Raw genomic sequence first — 19281 nt, forward strand, 5'->3', positions numbered from 1 at the left:
AGGAGCAGCTCTGCCTGTACTAAAAAGGAATTTTCTCTATTACTGAGTAACCGCACCTTCCTGCCTCAACTCTCAGCATGCATATATGGGACTCACTGCCCGTGCTCTCTTAATGTGTGCACCAGCAACAGGACTTTCCAAAAAGCAACAAAAAGTGGTGACTCTCAAGAAGCTTGCAATCTCATGCACTGTGTACCATGGTCCACCTAAGGGTTCATGACTCATAAGCTGAAGACCCACTACTTTCGGGGTTCTTGAAATATAAATGTAGTTGCGACTGGTTACAACCAAAAAGTAAACGTCTCTTTAGGAAAAGAAGCAACTGGAATGTGCTCAAGTGAGTGGGACTTGTCTGGCATTTGCAGTGCTACCATTTCTGAAGGGCACCAGCTGTAATATTTCTACAGTATGAACTTGAAATATTCTTCTCATATTGTACATGAGTAGATTTCCCAGGTCTCCACCAACTGCCCTCTGCTTGCTGAGGCTTGGGAGTGTAAAAATGCGGCCAACTGCTATGCCAATGACACATGCAAACACAAAATTGCAAAAGTGGAAGTGATATCAATCCCCTCCCCCCCCCCACACACAAATAAATTCCATGGTAAAAACACCATTCCGCAGTGTCTGTCCCTACTTCCTTATCCGCTTACCAAGGTCTAAAGAACCATGCATGCTTCAGGGTTGCGGCTGTTTTTCTAAAGAGCACTCATACAATAGCCTTCTCTCATTGAAAAGCTGACACTGAAGGGATCTGATACGGCACGTGCTGCTAGCATGAGTTGATTTGCAAAATACAGAACCATAACCAGAAACAGAGTTAAGGCTTCTTTTTGTTATCACTGCAGACAAAGACCAACAGCACTGCTCGTTCCATCATATGAACGAGATGTCATTCAATAAGCGGTGCCTTCATTCAGCGCTGTACTAATGTGGCAACTGGCATGGCGAGAAGGAGTGGCATATGATGCCCCGCTAATCATATCGTAGCCAACAATGTCATGGGACAGAATGCAGATACCACCTTAGGACATATTTATAGAAGACATGGCATGTAATCACTCCTGTGGCCAGATCTCATTTTGAGTCAAAGCATTAAGTTTCAATACATACATCAATCCTTTAGAAGTTGACATTTAAGATAAGAAGTCATGTGCCAGGCTCTTCACTGAGAAACATGCAAAATCTCTTCCACACTGTTCAAATACTCATGATTAAAAGTTTTTAGGCCATCTGCTGTACTCTTGACTTGAACTGCTCACTGATCTTATATAGTAAGCTCAGGCTGTAAAATTGTGATCAATATTAAACACTGTACTTGGACAGCTAAACTCTGATCAGAGCCACCAAAGGCAGCTATATAGAAGACTGATTGTGTATAGATAACAGATGACCAGATAGGAATTACTGCAATGACAGCTTTAAAGATAAAGGCTAAAAGGTACACAAGGATATTGATAAAGAAGATTAGAAAGGGGTACAAATCTCTTTCCTTCTTAAAAACCCTGTGCATTGTGCTAACTTTACTCCATTAAGATGTGTAATAAGAATTCCAAGCCCACAATGGTCTACTTTCTAAGGAAAAGCTTTTAAAGGACTCTCTTTTTTTTAAAAAAGAAAGAAAACTATACCACTTTTAAAAGAAACAAATTATCCATATCTATTATGTGCAAGATAATGCTTATGTGCAATATTAATAGAGCTTTGATAAAGAATTTTTGCGTTAGCTTTCCCCCATTACAAAATAAAAGGATTAAAAACTAAAAGGAGGGAATCATTAATATTTTCAGGTGGTGCAGAATGTCGTTTCAGTACATGCTTTAAAATAAATACTTCCGACAGTTGACTAGTTCTTCTGTGGTAAAGTACAAGCTTGACTGCTTTATCAACACGGCTCGGGGGGAGGGGGGATGTTCTTTAAACAAGAAGTAATGCACAAAATCTGTCTGAATACCATTTCGGTCGCAGGTCCCATTTATTTCTTGTTTGTGTTAACAAGTCAGCCAACAACAGGGGAATCTCCCCAGTGGAGGCTAACTAGTTTATTTTGGCACGAACTTACTGGTTTATTTTGGCATGAGCTTTCATAAGCAGCAGTCTACTTAATTAGATATATGAAGATGACTGAAAAGGTGATAGTTTATATACAGGACGAATGAGGTACATTGGAAGATAAACCCGGTTTAGATAAATATTACAAAAGGAGGGTAACAAGATCACAAATGACCATTAAGACTCTGTGTAGCCAAATGCAACATAATTACTCTGTATACTGAAATGACATCAAGCTCAGTGCAAACATGATACTTCCTGATCTCTTATCAGAGTTAAGGGGTCTGGAGGCTTCCTCCCAGACTTTTCTCTTTTCAGAAATCATCAATGGTCAGATTTCAGAAGCTCTAAGCAGGTTTGGCCCTAGTCAGTACTTTCATGAGGGACCACCACGAAATTACAGGATGTTATGCAGAGGAAGGTAATGGCAAACCACCTCCAGGGGCAGAGCAAGGGGGAACTGCACCCAGTGCACGTATGCGCCCTGTGCCCATCATGCCCTTGTCCCAACCCACAGCGCCTCAGCCACATCCCCGCAGGGGCATGTGCCCAGTGTGTCGCGCACATCCCCGACCCTTTGGCGCTACGCCACTGACCACCTCTGCTAGTCTCTTGCCTTGAAACCCCCACTTGGTTGCCAAACATTGGCTGTGACTTGATGGTACAAGGTTTCATGTGGGGAAAGAGTTGGAGTGCACAAATTTGCAGGCCACTCCCATTATCCTGAATACCGCTGAAATAGCAGGAAAAATAGCATCTATATTAGGCCCTATAAAGCTCTAAAAATGGCTGTAGTCTCAGCCTTCATGAGAAAGCTTCAATAAACCTGCAGGCCGCAGAATGACTGCTGGAGAAATGTTCTGCTTTCAAATCTGTTCATAAAGCAAATAAACGTAAAGAACTTGTAGAACATCTAAAACCCAGTAACACAAAACAAATGTTTACAATCTCTTTTTCTGCACAGGATGAGAGGCATCACAAAAATCATATACCACTAAACATTTTAAGACAAATATTTCTTTGTAAGGGAACTTTCAGTTGTGCAGATGTCTCTGGAACTGATGGGATAAATATTGGCTGCAATTCTGAAGAGAAGTTTGCTTTGCGTGAGGTTGGGGTGACTACTGTTTCCTGAAAGGGTGCTGTGGCTGACTGAGCAAGACAGGACAAGAGATCCTTACCAGTTTTTGTGTCAATTCTAAGCTTTTAAGCTAAGTTTTCGCAATAGATTAACAGCATCAAAGGCTAAATAGCCTATTTATCTGTAGGTATAAACTAACCATTCAATACCAGAAGGAAACTTCTCTATCACCTAAAATTAGCTCATTAACCTATTTGGACAAAACTGGTCTTTATAAATGACAAACATCCCAGTGCTTATCTGTTTTCCTCATCTACCTCTTCCAAAAATGGTAAAACCCTTGCCCTGGGAATGCAAACAAAAGACAGTCTTTAAACATGCAAGGCAAAAGAAAACATGATGCTTAAAGTTCAGAGGTAACCTCACCCTCTGTAAAGAAAAAACAGTGACAATGTTCCGAACCTGTTCCTGCAAATCGTCAAGCCATGTGGACACATTGGTTTGGCTACAAGAAAAGAGGTGGGTCTCTTCAGTCTCATTTTGTCCAGAAGACACTGCTGGTTTTGTAGCTGAAGGCCAAACATTCTTACTTGCAGGATTGTAACTCTTTAGCTCTAAATGGGAAACCCCATCTTTCATTGTCTCCTTTGCGTCTTGATGTGAACTAAGAACTATTTCAGGGGATAATTCAGAGTGCCTACAAAATGCTCATCGAACAATTAGGTCAATGGGGTTTCTGGGCTGTATGGCCGTGTTCTAGTAGCATTTTCTCCTGATGTTTCGCCTGCATCTGTGGCTGGCATCTTTAGAGGATCAATGCTTAGGTCAATGCTTGCATAGCTGACTAAAGGAAACTGAATCTCGCTAATAAACTGTTTGATGGAAATATGGAAACGGGCAGGGAGAGGGGAACTGGAACCACTTCTCACACACAACAGCTAAGAAAGAAGCCAACTTTTCAATTATAATATGTACAAACAGTATTCTCAATACAGTTAGAAAAGACACGAGGGGAGTATGTTTCTGATCATGTATCTAATATAAACAAGTCTCGTGAAAATAATGAATTTACTGTAGCATAACAGAGTATTAGTAGGCACACTGATTACAGATTGAGTCATAATTCAAATTGAGATGTCAAACATTCACTATATCAAAACTCTCTTATATTTCATGGAACTCCTTGAACCTCTTAAATGAGCTGTGCTAAATGCTCTTTCCTAACAAAAGTTTGCCTATTGCCATATTTTCTCTCACACACAAATTATATTATCTTAATTCAGGTTAGTGCCCTCCCCACACCTTAATTCAGAATTATGATCCTTTGATCCATTAAAAGGCAAATTAGGAAAAAAAACCACAAATATTAATGCATCTTCTCTTAATGCTCCTGTCTTACTCTTGTACATGCCACAGAAACTTTTGATATTAGTACAAGTTGCAAGACTGAGATGTTCCACCCGCCTAGGTTGAGGGCAGCAACAATTTGCATCTTAGTTGGCATCCCTCCCCCCCATCCCTTCCTCCCTGCCCTTTCACCTATCTACCCATATCTATCTACTTTCATTCCCATCTTTTCCCTATTGAGGGTACCCTGCTGTCCCTTTTTCCCCTCTTGACCTATCCCCGTTATTGTTATATAGCTAAGGGTGCCACTGGAATGTTAATCGATACTGAGGACTTTAAATTGTAAATCATTTTACAATTTCAAATTGCTGTTGGAAATTGTTGTGAGCTGCCCTAAGCCCGTCTCGGTCAGGGAAGGGTGGGTTAGACATTGAAAGAATAAATAAATAATGAATAAAGTTATTTTTGTAAGTCTGCAGCTGTTGCATAATCCTGTGCCAAGTGTGAATACGACTGTTCTTATATATGTCATTCAGTACATGCAACATATACAGCCTAATATTCACTTACTAACATGAACTTATATCAAATGATATAAAATATTTATAAAAATTATATTGAAAATGCCCCTCTCGAAGTATTAGCCCCCAAAATAAGACTGAACTTTTTTGCAACAAACATCTTTGACTCTATATAACTAACGTGACTGATACATATACATATGTATGTGTGTATTATATATGTATGCATGTATGTATGTGGTGGAAAGTGCCATCAAATCACAGCTGATTTATGGTGATCTGTAGGCTTTTCAAAGCACGACGTTCAGAGGCAGTTTGCAATTGCCTGCCTTGGAGTAATGACCCAGGTATTCCTTGGAGGTCTCCCACCCAAATAGTAGCCAAGGCCGAGCCTACTTAACTTCCAAGATCTGATGGAATCAAGCTAGCGTGGGTGAGCAGATGACAAAGAAAGAGAGAGAAAACAAATATATACTAAATTATATACAAACTACATAATATAGCAATATACAGCTTAATATTCCAACCCCTTGGAGGGTTGGGCGGTACATGGAATTAAGTAAATAAATAAATAGGCAGGCAGGCAGGCAGGCAGGCAGGCAGGCAGGCAAGCAAGCAAGTAAAAGTAATGGCCTACACTGTACTTTTCAAAAACATTTTAAAATAATTATCACTTCTTACTTTACATATCTATACCAACCAAAGCGACTTGAAGCACTTAACAGTGACACCTGTTAAATATTGCTTAGTGATAAGGACAAAACTGTGAAAGACTAATTTTAAATAAATGTTGGGAATACAAGAGGCTGTGTGTTACGTTTTGAACAGATATTTACTGATAGCGAGAATGCTGTCAAAAAGAAAGCCATTCCATACATAAAAAATACTATCGTGAGACGTGAACTAGGCCAAGTAAAACTATACTGCAAAAGCCCATAGCCAATCTAGACGTAGAACTGATGAAAGAGTAAATTACAAATCGTCAGAATGTACCCTTCCACCAAAGTCCTATTGAACTGCTTGTGGGGCAACCTGAACATAACTGGAAGCTTCTGTCGGAAGGCATGAATGGAATGTCAAACGTGCCCTCCCCACACCCTGCTCTTTAAATTACATTCAGATTTCTGTGGTACTGTAATAACTGCAGTATGGAATTATTGCAGCATCCTGGGAAAAATACTTTTTGCTCCAAAACCCACCCTCAATTTCAGGTTTTCAATTGAACACATCACACCATCACTTATATCTGTCATCCTGGAATCTGACATTGTATAATGTGGAATATATATGCTTAGGAACCACATTAGAACAAGAACTAAAGTTAGTAGCTCTATAATTTGAAGAAAGGGCATTACAGTGCAGAAAAAATTATCATTGCCTCTTAGGAACACAGGAGGCACACTCTGAATCTGGGGTGTTACAGAACAGCAGTAGTAGTCACGTCTGGGTAATTTAGTAGTTTGCATCTGCCTCTGCTTCAACGCCATCTGCAGAATCCACTGTCCAAAGGCAGAACTCACAAAGGACTGACAAAATCCTTATTGTGAACATGTAAACAGATTTCTAGGTTATAGTCCTGGAGATATCGTCCAAGATATGCCTACACCAGAATGTTATAATGGTAGCTGCCTCACTCTCAAAATGAAAAGAGAGTCAGCAGGGTGTAATGGTTAAGAGTGGTGGACACTAATCTTGACAACCAGGTTTGATTCCCCAATTCTCCACATCAGCGGTGGACTCTTATCTGGTAAACTGGATTTGTTTCTCCACTCCTACACGTGAAGCCTGCTGGTTGACCTTGGGCTAGTCTCAATTCTTTCGGAACTCTCTCAGTCCCACCAACCTGACAAGGTTGTTTATTGTGGGGAGAGGAAGGGGAAGGAGTTTGTAAACCATCTTGAGACTCCTTACAGGAGAGAAAGCCAGAGTAGAAATCCAAACTCTCCTCCTCCTCTTCTTCTTGAAGCAGAAATTATATACAGCAGCACTTTGTCTTGGACATTCCCTGGTGAGCCACGTGTGGTGAATAAGTCTGGGTCAATACTTTGGCACTAAACAGTTCGTGATTCCTCAACCTCCTCAGGATTACTAAAGGCAAGTCTCTGAAGAGCTTTTTTGGGGAACAGCGCCCAACAATTCCTTCTATTTCTGAATCCTGAACAGGGTAAAGGGATAGAGAGAAATAGCTAAAAATACTTAACTCTGCTTCCAGTGCTCTTGTTTTAAGCAAAAAAAAATCTTGAAGACTGAACTAGAGGGTTGATGTCAAAAACTGAATCAGTCTTCCTTTTGGGATTAGGAGCTATTCCCAGGTGTATGGATTACACCGGGGTGTGGACGGAGGGAATCAACATAATTGAAACATTGGTTAAGAAGCATCAGAAAATCCACAGAATGCCCTTTCCACTGTAGTACACATGATTGGACAATGTGGTGCCCTTTAATAACAGAACCCCAAATCCTCTAGTTGAAATGGCCCACATCCCTACTCTAGTGGTAGATCTGGTCCTGAAGCAAACAGAAGAGAAATTCCAGCTTGAATAAACAAACATATGCTGCAAAATATTTAGTACAGATCAGCAAGACATTCCAAAAACAGACCTATACTACCCCCTCTCAAGTTAAAAAAATTAGCTGTACATGAACTTTTATTTTTTTTAAAAAACATCACCACCATCCTTTAATAGAATATGCTGGAAAGCCCATGATAATTATAGTTTTAGTGCTTTTCCAGATTTTCAGTAAACCTAGCAGATTCTTACCAGTTCCTGAGTATCCTGTGTTAATGGCAAAAATGTAGCTTCCAGAATAGCAACTTGGTCAGCACTCAATTTCTGCCACAGGCTAATAAGCAAAATTACCAGCTGGGTGGCACTTTTTAACTTTGTGAATGCCTGGAACATATTGGCTTGGTTTTCTTCAGCTGCATCTGCTAGAGCTATTACCTGCAAAAAAAAAAAAATTAGAAACTTCTGTTAGGTGTACTTTTACCGTTCCCGAGCACTCAACATTAACATTGCATTTGGCTCACCCTTAGTTTTCTTTAGAACAACTTCATGAACTTTGCTTTCCAAAAACATATGCCAGATAGATTATGGAGTTATTATTTGCCATCTTCTTGAATGAAAGGTAGAGTTTAAAAGCCATGTGGTACTGTGATTAATCTATTATTACAACCAATGCAGAAGGGACTCCCCATAGTCGACATACACAGTATAATAAGCACTCCGGGGTAATCCTCAGTATATAATATGACACAGCAGCTCTTCACAAATTGGAAGCACTCATTTTAAATACCACCTACAAATATTAGTCCCTGTGAGATCCCCCTCACTAGACTAACTTCTGCAGCGTATTATTTAATGTAAAATCGGATAGTTCTTTTGATGACATCTACATCCTCTTGTTTCAATGACATCTTCATTTGATCCACACATGTATGTGCTGTTTATAAAAACTGCGGGTGTTTTCTGCATGTGGTCAGTTCACGGATGTTTTATAGCGCAAGAATCGCTACTGGCATACTAAGATTTTGAAAAGGAAATTGAAGGTGTGCTGAACTGAAATGCCAACCTTTTTTCCCCCTCTTTATAAACTGGAGGAATGTTTTATCCCAGTCAAAGATTCAGTGCTTGAGTGCAAAAAGGCAATTAGAAACAGGTCGCAAGTAGGTGGTTCTTTAATCCTTGAAAATGTTCTTCTAAACACATTATCCATTTCATATGTATGCCCACAAGGAATGGCAAAGCAAAATTGTAACAGAAAATGATCATAGCTTGCCTAACAACTATAACTATGGAAAGCAATCTGTGCACTACATTTTTCTAGATGAAATTTTTACAACCACTAGCCGCCATTTTATACAGCTGCCGAGAAGATGAGATTGTTGTCACCTTGAGTTCCACCCTCTTTATTTTGTTGCTCCTGCCCACTTCCAGCCAGAGTCAGTGAGTTTGCAATTGGACTGGTTTCCTGACCTAGAAGTGGTTTGCTGTTATTTTTGCCAGCAAGTCACAGATGAGTCATGGTGACCTCATAGGGTTTTCAAGGCAAGGGATGTTCAGAAATGATTTGCCATTGCCTGCCCCTGCGTGGGCTGACAGAGTTCTGAGGCAAACAAGGTCACCCTGCAGGCTTCATGTGGAGAAGTGAGGAATTGAACCTGGTTCTTCACATTCGAGTCTACCTCATACCATGCTGACAAGAAAAGGTCTCAGTTGTTTAACCCTGATTTCTGATTGGGCAAGCTCCTCCATGGGGCCTATCTCCTTACCCTTATACCCTGCCCTCCCCCTGCCCAATGGAGATTCAAAGGAACTTACATTGCTCTCCTCTCCTCCATTTGAAGCTCACAGCAACCCTGTGAGGCAAATTTGGGTGTATCTGTGTGTGACTGGCCCATGATCACCCCACAATCTTGCATGGACAAATGGGGATTTGAGTCTGCAATCTTCCAGATCCTAGTCTAGGCAGCTGCAGGGCGATGTCTACACAGCAGAAGAGGTAAAACTGCTGACTTTACACACACACACACACACACACACACACACACACACACACACACACCTTTTTGTTTGCACCTGCCCACCAGCAATGAGTATGAGCAGCCAGGGCTCCAATGTACATCTTTTAGAACTAGACTGCGGAGTGGGCAGTAAACCCTGGATGAATTAAGGATATTGCTTTGTAGGCTTTATAAAGGTTAGGCCTTCTTCTGCCATGGTGGTGAATGTAAACAAAGGGTGTTTTTAGTATAAGAATGGTTTGTCCCAGCTAGAACAGTATACCTTTCCCCCCTATTGTCGGTAACCCATTGAAAGCAGGCTAGTCAACAAGGCAGTTATTATGTTAATGTAGTCTACTAAGGGGCTAGCCCTGTACTACCCTCTAGTGGTGTGTTAATTAGCTAACAGAAGGCATAGATCTGTATTACCCTCTGTCAAGTTTTGTTTCAAAGTGCCTTTTTTGTTATTGTAAAGGTTTGGGACAGAGGGTTGTCATTGTATTTGGGGAAAGGAAATGCAAGATATATTAGGCATTTAATATTCTTAAACTTTACCTTTTTAAAGCTCCCTGCTCAGTTTTTTCTACTCCCAGGAAACCTGGCCTCTCACTTATATCCTTCATAGGTTCCTTTTTCATGCCAAGTCAATTCAAAATAGTACATTTACCATTCATGGGATCATCAGGGATCTGACTTGGCATGTTCGACAGAAATCTGCCTGGATGACATGAGGGAAGGGCTCATATTTTATTAGGGCTTACCTACTGCCAGCTGTACTCTCCATCACAGGATAAGTAAGTCAAGGAGTTGGGGTTTCCCTGATATATTAAACTTTCCCCTTTCTTACTAGTCCAAAACACAATCTCTCTCTCTCTCTCTCTCTCTCTCTCTCTCTCGTGTGTGTGTGTGTGTGTGTGTGTGTGTGTGTGTGTGTGTGTGTGTGTGTGTGTGTGTGTGTGTGTGTACAGTTAAAACATTTATGGTTAGATGGATACACATTTTGAGATACAGATATCTCTCCAATAGTGGGAAACCTTATGGATGAAACATATAAAATTTACAGCAAGTCAAACCTTTCAGGACAAATGGAATGCATACTACTCATAGTACTCATTAAAAATGGGGAACGGAGGAGGAGATTGTTGAAATATATGAATTACAAATAACCCTTTTGTTATATTGTATGTTAATAGGATAAAAGGGAAAAAACAAAATATACTATGGATATATTTGACAATATATAAATTTAATTTTGAGTGTATGGTCAAAGTGTCACAGCCAGAATCAACTGGCTGTTGTGTGTTTTCTGGGCTGTGTGGCCATGGTCAGGTGGTTTTTGCTCCCACCCTTTCACTCACATTTGTTACTCTTCAGAGGCATGTCAAGGAGACAAACACATCTCATGCCTCTGAAGATGCCAGTCACAGATGTGGGCAAACATCAAGAGCAAAAATTACCAGTCCAGAAAACCCACAACAGCCAGTTAATTTTCAATATCCAGGATTTTTTTTTAAAAAAAATTCAGATTCAGATTTCTCATAGTAATCACCACTGCCACTTTTTATTACATTTTATCACAATTCTCTCCATCATATTGCCTAACATTATTGTGTTTAGCAAGCACTTATATTGTAACTTATGTAAAATCGTTTCTTTCTCTTGCGAGAAAAAAAAACAAATAAATAAAAAGCAAACACTGGATCTATCACCAGGTTTTTGTCTTCTGTAATATTCTGAAGGTGACCTCCAGCAGCTCAGAATCAATTATGAATGTTAGTTATTGTTACCTTATGTTTTATATGTTTAAACTATAGTCCAGCAACACTGTTTATGTTATAATTAATTAATTTTAATGTTAATGTACGGCGCAAGATCTCTGGTCAAAGGAGCTTTGTTAATAAAGTAAAAACACCCAGTTCATAACCAGGAGCACATTCCTTTAGGCTTTGGTTTACTCACCACCTGTGTTATTTTCTGGAGGCTAAGCCTGCACTTATGCATGCTCTGGTAACTTTTTGACTGGACTGTTCCAACTAATCCAAAATGAGTCAGGCTGGCTTCTAGCCAGAGCAGATTTCAAGGCACATCGACACAGATTATTCCTGAGTTGCACTAGTTACTGGATTCTCTGGGCTAAATTCAAAGAGCAAGATGTTCTATGAAGCCTGTGAGCCAACCTCATCAGTTAAGATTACCTGGAGAAATATTGTTGCGGGACCCTGACTGTCAAAGTCAGGTTGTCCACAACTAATTATAGAGGGTTTTCATCAAGGGCTCCTTCCCAAGGCTCAACCATCAACCATTTCTGAAAATGCATCTCTTCTGTGAAACCTTTTACAATGCTAAAGGTTGTAGAATTGTATCTCTATGCTGCTACTAGTATTTTTTTTAGCCCTGTGGTTATTTGTGTCTGATTTATGTCACTGTTGTTATAATTAATTTATATTCATTACTATTTAATATTATTGTTGTCAATCACCTTCAGGGCTATCTCTGGAGCAAAGGTAGCAAATTTAAGTATTAAACAAAGGCCCTTAAAATGTGATCTATAATAACAGCACATTTTAAAAGCAAAATCCCCAGTAAAAGAAATAACATTTTTCTAATAAATAAAACTGAAGCAAGGAAGAATTTTCAAAAAACATATCCTACCACCCTCTGGTACACACACATATGAATCTGCCTTATGCAGAATCAGGCTCCTAGGGCTGGTGGCAGTTCTCAGGTTGAGGTCTTTCACATTACCTACTAACCTGACCCTTTTAACTAGAACCACCAGGGATAGAACCTGAGACCTTATGCATGCCAAACATTTGCTCTACCAGTGAGCCACAGCTGGACATAGCAATGATTGGATTGTAAGTCCCTGCATAGCAGAGCCTGCATAGCAGCGATCTCTCATTTTGCTTAGCAAGCTCTGTGAAAGTCATGCACTGATGATCTATATCGATTAAAACAATTACTTCGTCACTTATACTACGGAAACTGGCACAGATGAAACAGAAGGATTACCTAGTCTCATGCATTTTTCTTTCCTCCACCCACTTAATAGTCAAGCCAAAATAATAGTCAAGATTAATTAAAGAATAAATCCAGTACAGGAACAACTAATTCCTAAGCATCAGTTAAGATTGCCGACCTCCATGTTGGGCCTGGAGATCCCCAAGAAATCGAACAGATTTTAGACTACAGAGCTCAGTCTCCCTGGTTAAAATGGAGGGCTACTTTGGAGGATGGACTTCATAGCATTATACCTCCCTGTGGTCTCTCCCCTCCTCAAACCCACCTGCCTTACATTCCACCTCCAAAAATCTCCAGGAATTTCCCAATCCAGAGTTGGCAAGTCTGGTAACATGACTATACTCCAGTTGCAATGGTTGTTCCTTAGAACCCTCAAGCAGAGTCCATAAATCAAAATATATGATATTTCATTATCGACTCAATATGCTTCCTTTGTTTTACCTTGTTTTCACAAGGGGCTTAAAATGAATAGCAATGAGACCTGTTTGTGCGATTACCTCTCAAGAGAGGAACAAGGTCTTCACTGCAAATATAAAAAAAAACACTGGAACTGGCTCAAAAAGAAGGATTACAATTTTTAAGTCTATCAAATTTGCTTGTCATTTATAAGTTCTGTGAGACCACAAGCACATTTTGCTGGCTGACCAAATTCTCAACCTACTCTTTTAAACTTATCTATAGCCATACAAATGCCAGCACATTAAAAAATAAATGGGGACCCCTTGTAAAAAAAATAAATAAATGCAAGCATAAGCCAAGAAAAAAAATAATTCCTTTCATCAAGGTTATATAGTTAATTGGTCTTTATTAAAATTTCACATTTGCTGTTGGCAGTGGTATGGCTTCATTTCAGAGGTGTTTTATATTCCCCTGGAACTTCATCAACTTCACCCTCCAACAGTAACATCAAAAATATTTGATTAAAAAAATTGTACTATATAAAACTTATCCCGACCTCTTTATGTCCAAGTCAAATTGTGGATGTATTTCAAAATTGTGTTTAGCATTCCATTTTTGTTATACTGTCCTTAAACTTGCAAAAATTAAGAAGTTTGGGAGACTTGAATTTGGGGCTTTATTTTCAAAGGACTGGCATATCCCTACAGCAAAATGCTTCATATTATGGGATAGGTTTAAGCCTGTTGAAGAATAAACTACAATCTAATTCTTTTCAGCTGCCTTGAGTTCAATATCTTATTGAAGGCTTTCACAGTCAGAATTCTCTCCTTGACACTCCACATTTTACCATGACATGCCTCTGAAGATGCCAGCCACAGATGTGGGCTAAAACCACCGGACCACGGCCACACCACCTAAAAATGCCGTGGGTTCCTTTACCAAAGCAGAATGGCAGGCTATAAACTCTTTATGCAAGTAATTTAAAAGTACTCTACACCGCACAGATTTTGACTAATAGTTTGCATTCCAGATAGCATGAATAATATAGGTAAACTGGACAATTAGATATAAAATTTACTTATTTAAAATACTCACACCCCTCTTTATCTCTGTAAACACAAAATGGCTAAGGAAACAGCTAGAACCACAGGACATCATGCATATCTAGCAATTTCAAGCCCACACACAAACTTAGTTAAAACCCCATGTACACAATGCGACCCTAAGCAAGTTAATTTCACTATGGACTATTTAGAGATAACCTGTAGCATGAGACCCACTGACAGAAATTGCACCAGCTTATATGCACAATGACTATCTTAACTAAGAGTGTGTACATTCTCAAAACTAATGCAGTTCGTAATAAATTGTAAATACTGTTATCAGCGTATGTGTGCATTGTCTTGACAGATGTCATAATTTGAGAAATATATGTTTTCCCTGCACTGCAAACTCCAGTGAGGCATCAGGTTTGAAATAGTAACTCTTGCCAAGTCCAACATGAGTCCAAATCAGATGTAGGATACATTTTAAATGTTTGATTAAAGGTGGGGGTTTTACTGATTTTTTTAAAAAAACTATTCTGAATATGACCCTCAATCTTTCCAAAGACAGCTCCAACTAGCACTTTGGAACAGAAATCTTTTAGAGATCTAGATAAGCTACAACAAGATTATTGAGAGCAAAAGATTGATCCGCTTGCAGTGCTTTGAAGGCGAAGTTGGGAAACAGATTAGCACGTATTATTAAACACAATACAAAAAACCTCCAACAGCTAATTAATGATTGTTTAATCGTAGAACAGTTTTGTTGTTACATACTGCTGAAGTATGCATAACTTTGTCACCAAATTAGAAATACAACCAACGTTGCTAATTATTTCAAATCAAGCTGATGTTTGAAAATATGTAGCTTAATATCTTTAAACAGAAGATTAACTCCATAGATAAACAGTACTATTGGCCTCTTTTTAATTACTGAAAACCAACAGCAAAGAGCATTCTTAATATTACAAAGGCAATGTGAGGGTTCATGTTCAAAATCAACAGAAGACAACTCCATATTCTCTGTTTAAAGTCCCACAATGAAAGTTAGCAATCTACCTTTTCGCCCGATGAAACACCTAAGAATCAATACTATTTATATTTACTTGTCACTATGGAATTTGACATTAACTTGGCAATCAACTTGCTCGCTATTCAACTTATAATCAAAAGCAAATAAGCACCACTGTTTAAGCCAGAAGGTTTCTAAACGTTATTATCGCACACAGCAAAGTTCTAAGAAACAAAAAAGCAAACAAAATGAACAACACCCTAGTAAACTAATCCTACTCCATCTTTTGTTTTTATTCATAGCCCTTGAAGCATGGATGCTGATAAAGGGACAGATCTGGATAAATTAACCAAGACCATATCAGGTTTAAATAAAGCTGTAAAAAAGAACGATGGGTGTGATCCAATTTTGCAGTAAAGATTGTACTCTGTTTGTTTTAACATCAATCAGTAACTAAAGTTGCTTTTGAAAAAAAATTAAGACACTTATGTTCTTGCCAACATACTTCCCAAATACTTAGAAACACTAGCAGTATTGTAATAGTAAGGTTCACATAGACGTAATGCTTAAAAATGAAGAGGCATGTATGGTGACAGATTATCCCTTCCTTCAATATTTGTAAGTTCAGAAAGAGCTTTTTGTAATTCAAATTTCTGGGTTTGTTTGGAAGATTCATCACAAACTTGCTGAAGTAAAGCTGGTAAAAGATTGGAATTTAAAAAAGAAATACCCCAAACAAAAATTCCCTGCTTCACAATGGTAAGCACTCATGAGGTATATCCTAAATCCTCCCCCCCTCTCCCAATTCACTATCCAGAAACCACTGAAAGGAAGAAAGAAGCCCTCTGAAGAGAAGACTTGAGCTACTGAAGCTCACCGGTTTGATCATTTTCCAGTGCAGCATAGAAAAAGGAACAGGAATCACCACTGCTGGATAGGAGAACGTCACTATGAAAGGGATTGTTGGGAATTATCTTTTTCTACCAAGATCAGATTTGTGCAATTCATTCACACACCATTTAAAGAAAATAAGAGATAAGAGTAGGCTGGCATACTGGTTGCAATGCTTGGCTTGGATCTTATGCAGCAAAAGCAGGACTACTCTGCACCAATGGCAACTTTCCTCCCTCTTTCCTTTGGCTGCCGTCTTTTGAGTCCAATAAAACTGTGCCCCTCTGAGGCACTGAACCCTCAGGAACATGATGATAATTAAAGAGGGGGAGTGGGAAGCAGTTTTTTTTCAGATATACTGTTCCTTTTTGCCTCACCTACTCTTCTTCAGAGGGATAAAGTATAACGGTATTAAGCAGTTCCCACAGTAACAGAAATTCTGAAGCATAGGTGAAATGTGCAGCGTTAGGGTGGTATATCCAAATGAAAGATCTCTGTATTCCATTGTACCTTTGTTGTTGTTGTTGTTCTGCCCTTCTTCAAGTCACACACCAATCGCATCAACAAGTGTTGAATATGCAGAGCCATAGCAACATGCAATCAAAACACGGAGAATAGCCCCCATCTCCTTAGCAAAGAATGGTGGATGGGGAACCCCCTTTGAGGGTCCATAACTTTGGAACCCCTAAACCAAACTGCACCAAGCTTGGGGGGGTCCCATCAGGACAGTATCCAGATGATACCCTGAAATTTTGGTGCTAATACATCCTCTGCAAGAACATCCCAGAAATTTGCCCAAGAATCTTTGTTCTGCATTGAGTTTTCTGTATTGCTGTCAATGGGGGTTGCAGGCTGGGGGGGGCACATTTCTGAAGGCACAGTCTCAAAAATTTCAGGGTCTCATCAGGAGACTGCCCTGATGATACTCCCCAGGTTTGGTGCAGTTTGGTTCAGGGGGGCCAAAGTTATGGACCCTGAAAACTGTAGCCCCCATCTCCTATTAGCTCCCATTGGAAACAATGCAGGATGGGTGCACCCCCTTTGGGAGTCCATAACTTTGGACTCCTTGAACCAAACCTCACCAAACCTGGGGGGTAGCATAAGGACAGTCTCCTGATGATATGCTGAAATTTTGGTGCTGTCTAAAAATGCACCCCCTGCAGACACCAATGTCCTGGTGCAAAAAAAAATTGGTCATGGTGGAGTAGTCGCCCATGGGGGGGGGGGGGGCATCCAACTCAGGTTTTGCCCAGGGCTACAGTTTGCCTCGTTACACCCCTGAGTTGGAGCTATTCAAACTTTAAGCAACATCTAAATAAAAACATATCTGGACAATTAATACCGAAAAAAAGAAGAAACCTATTTAGAAATGTATGCCAAATTAATTTTGCCCATACTAGTTTTACTTGTTTTGTCCCTTAGTACTGACTCCAGCAAAGAGTAATTGTAAAATTTAATGCATAAAATTAGTATAAAACTGTTTGAAAATGATACATTAACTATACTGGGACAGAAGGAGATGGTCAACTAAAATTTGTTCTTTTAAAAGAATGTATTTCTTGGAACTGTGCGTTGTGCTAAACCAAAAAGAAATGTGAGGCAAGAATAGTCACTGACATTTACATTAAGTTTTTGTGTGCGCCTTTGTTAAATTATTATCTTGTTTCTGTTCAATGTACTATATGCTTAAGTCTGGGGTTGTTTTTTTCAATTAAGTAGTAAAAAATTTAGAAGGGAGGAAATGTTAAGGCTGACTTCTTCAGTAAACGATTTCCTCCAGACTGTTAACAAATGTTTGTAACTGTTTGGGACAATATAAACTTTCAAGTGAGATTTAATTTTCATTCTCAAACAAAGATAAAGTACTCAAATTGTATTTAATTAAAACTCCTAGTTCAATACAACTTAATGACGTAGTTCAAGGGAACGCAATATGTTTGTTTTGGCCAGGATTGGTTAAATGAAATAGTAATTTGGTATCCCCTAGCAGACTTTGTCCAGTGGAATGAAACCGGCTAACAAACTTGCCCAATTTCACAGCCCCAAGCATCTTATGTTTTTGTTTAACCTACACTTATTTTTATACCAATTTATCACAAAATTTCAAACAAACAAGTTGGCTAAGAAGGGATGACAAACATAACACTATGAGTTATGGGGCCTTTCCAAATTTTCCAACCTGGTAAAATTTAAAAGGATGTCCTGGATGACACATTTCTACCCCAGAAGCTTCCTCTGCACTTAGGTCTCTCTAGGGTCATAAAGATGCTCTGCTACAAGTTGTAAGCGTGTTCCAATTTCCCAGCAAGCTTCTGTACTTAACAACCTGAGTAATTTGGTACACTCTGATATGGACAGCACTGAATGAGGTGGTGGCTCTTAGGAAGAGCAAGTGCTGAAACATGCAAAGTCTCATAATAGCATGAATTTGATGGACATTAAAAGTTATAGCAATACTTTAAAGGCTCTAGCTAACAAAACAACGCCCCTTCCGCACTTGCAGAATAATGCACATTCAATCCACTTTCACAACTGTTTGAAAGTGGATTTTGCTATTCTGCACAGTAAAATCCAGCTTCAAAGTGCATTGAAAGTGGATTGAAAGTGCATTATTCTGGGTCTGTGGAAGGGACACAAGTCTTCGTATGGACTAATAGTGATTGTGGTATAACTGGAAAAACTGCTGAATGTTGTTAGAGGTGATCAAGATAAGGCCATACTGGTAGCTTGAGCACCTCTTTGTTCCTGGCCCTCTGTGATTTGTCCTGGTTTATTTATTTGTTTGTTTGTTTGTTTATTTATTTTTATTTTTTAAACTTCTATACCGCCCCATCCCCAAAGGGCTCTGGGCGGTGTACAACCCAAAAGAAAACAATGTAGGCAATTAAAACATTTAAAAGCAGCGACAACCGTAAAAACATTTCTAGTAAATATAATAAATTACAATAAAATAATGGTGTTCAGCAGTCTACTATGAAAATTCCCTCCCCTCCCCTAAAAGGGGGGGGGGAAATGGCGTCCAATGTTCTAGTTCTAAAAATTCCCTCCCCCCTCCAAAAGAGAGGAATGGCGAGTCTGAGCTGACAGTTGGCCCAGATGTCAGGGCCAGAGAAGGGGGGGGGGGGCACCGTTTCATTTAAGAACGGCGTGGATTTTATTTATTTATTTATTTATTTTCACATTTCTACCCTGCCCATTCCCCGCTGGACTCTGCTTTGCACCTCGTTTTATTTAATTTTTTTTAATGTATGCCTAATACAGGTCAGTTGAAGCGGAAGTCTTCGTAGGGCTGTGTCTATTCTTAATTATTAAAAAGATCGAACAAAGGCCAGAAATGCTGGAGAACACTTGTTGCCCAATGTGCTACTTAGCGTGATGGATTTGATGATGGTGAACTTGTTACCCTCTTG

At 39.4% G+C, this 19281-nt stretch overlaps 1 protein-coding gene across 3 annotated transcripts in view; it reads right to left on the reverse strand.

Moving 5' to 3' along the window:
- The window catches only part of BBS9 (Bardet-Biedl syndrome 9), a 231032-nt gene that overhangs the window by 121962 nt on the left and 89789 nt on the right, over positions 1-19281 (reverse strand). For all 3 annotated transcript variants that reach the window (XM_048510716.1, XM_048510714.1, XM_048510715.1), the window contains one exon: positions 7764-7946. In XM_048510716.1, coding sequence (XP_048366673.1) covers positions 7764-7946 — 183 coding nt within the window. The remainder of the gene's footprint in view (positions 1-7763; positions 7947-19281) is intronic.

This window comes from Sphaerodactylus townsendi, linkage group LG11 (genome assembly GCF_021028975.2).
Source record: "Sphaerodactylus townsendi isolate TG3544 linkage group LG11, MPM_Stown_v2.3, whole genome shotgun sequence".
NCBI classification, from domain to species: Eukaryota; Metazoa; Chordata; class Lepidosauria; order Squamata; family Sphaerodactylidae; genus Sphaerodactylus; species Sphaerodactylus townsendi.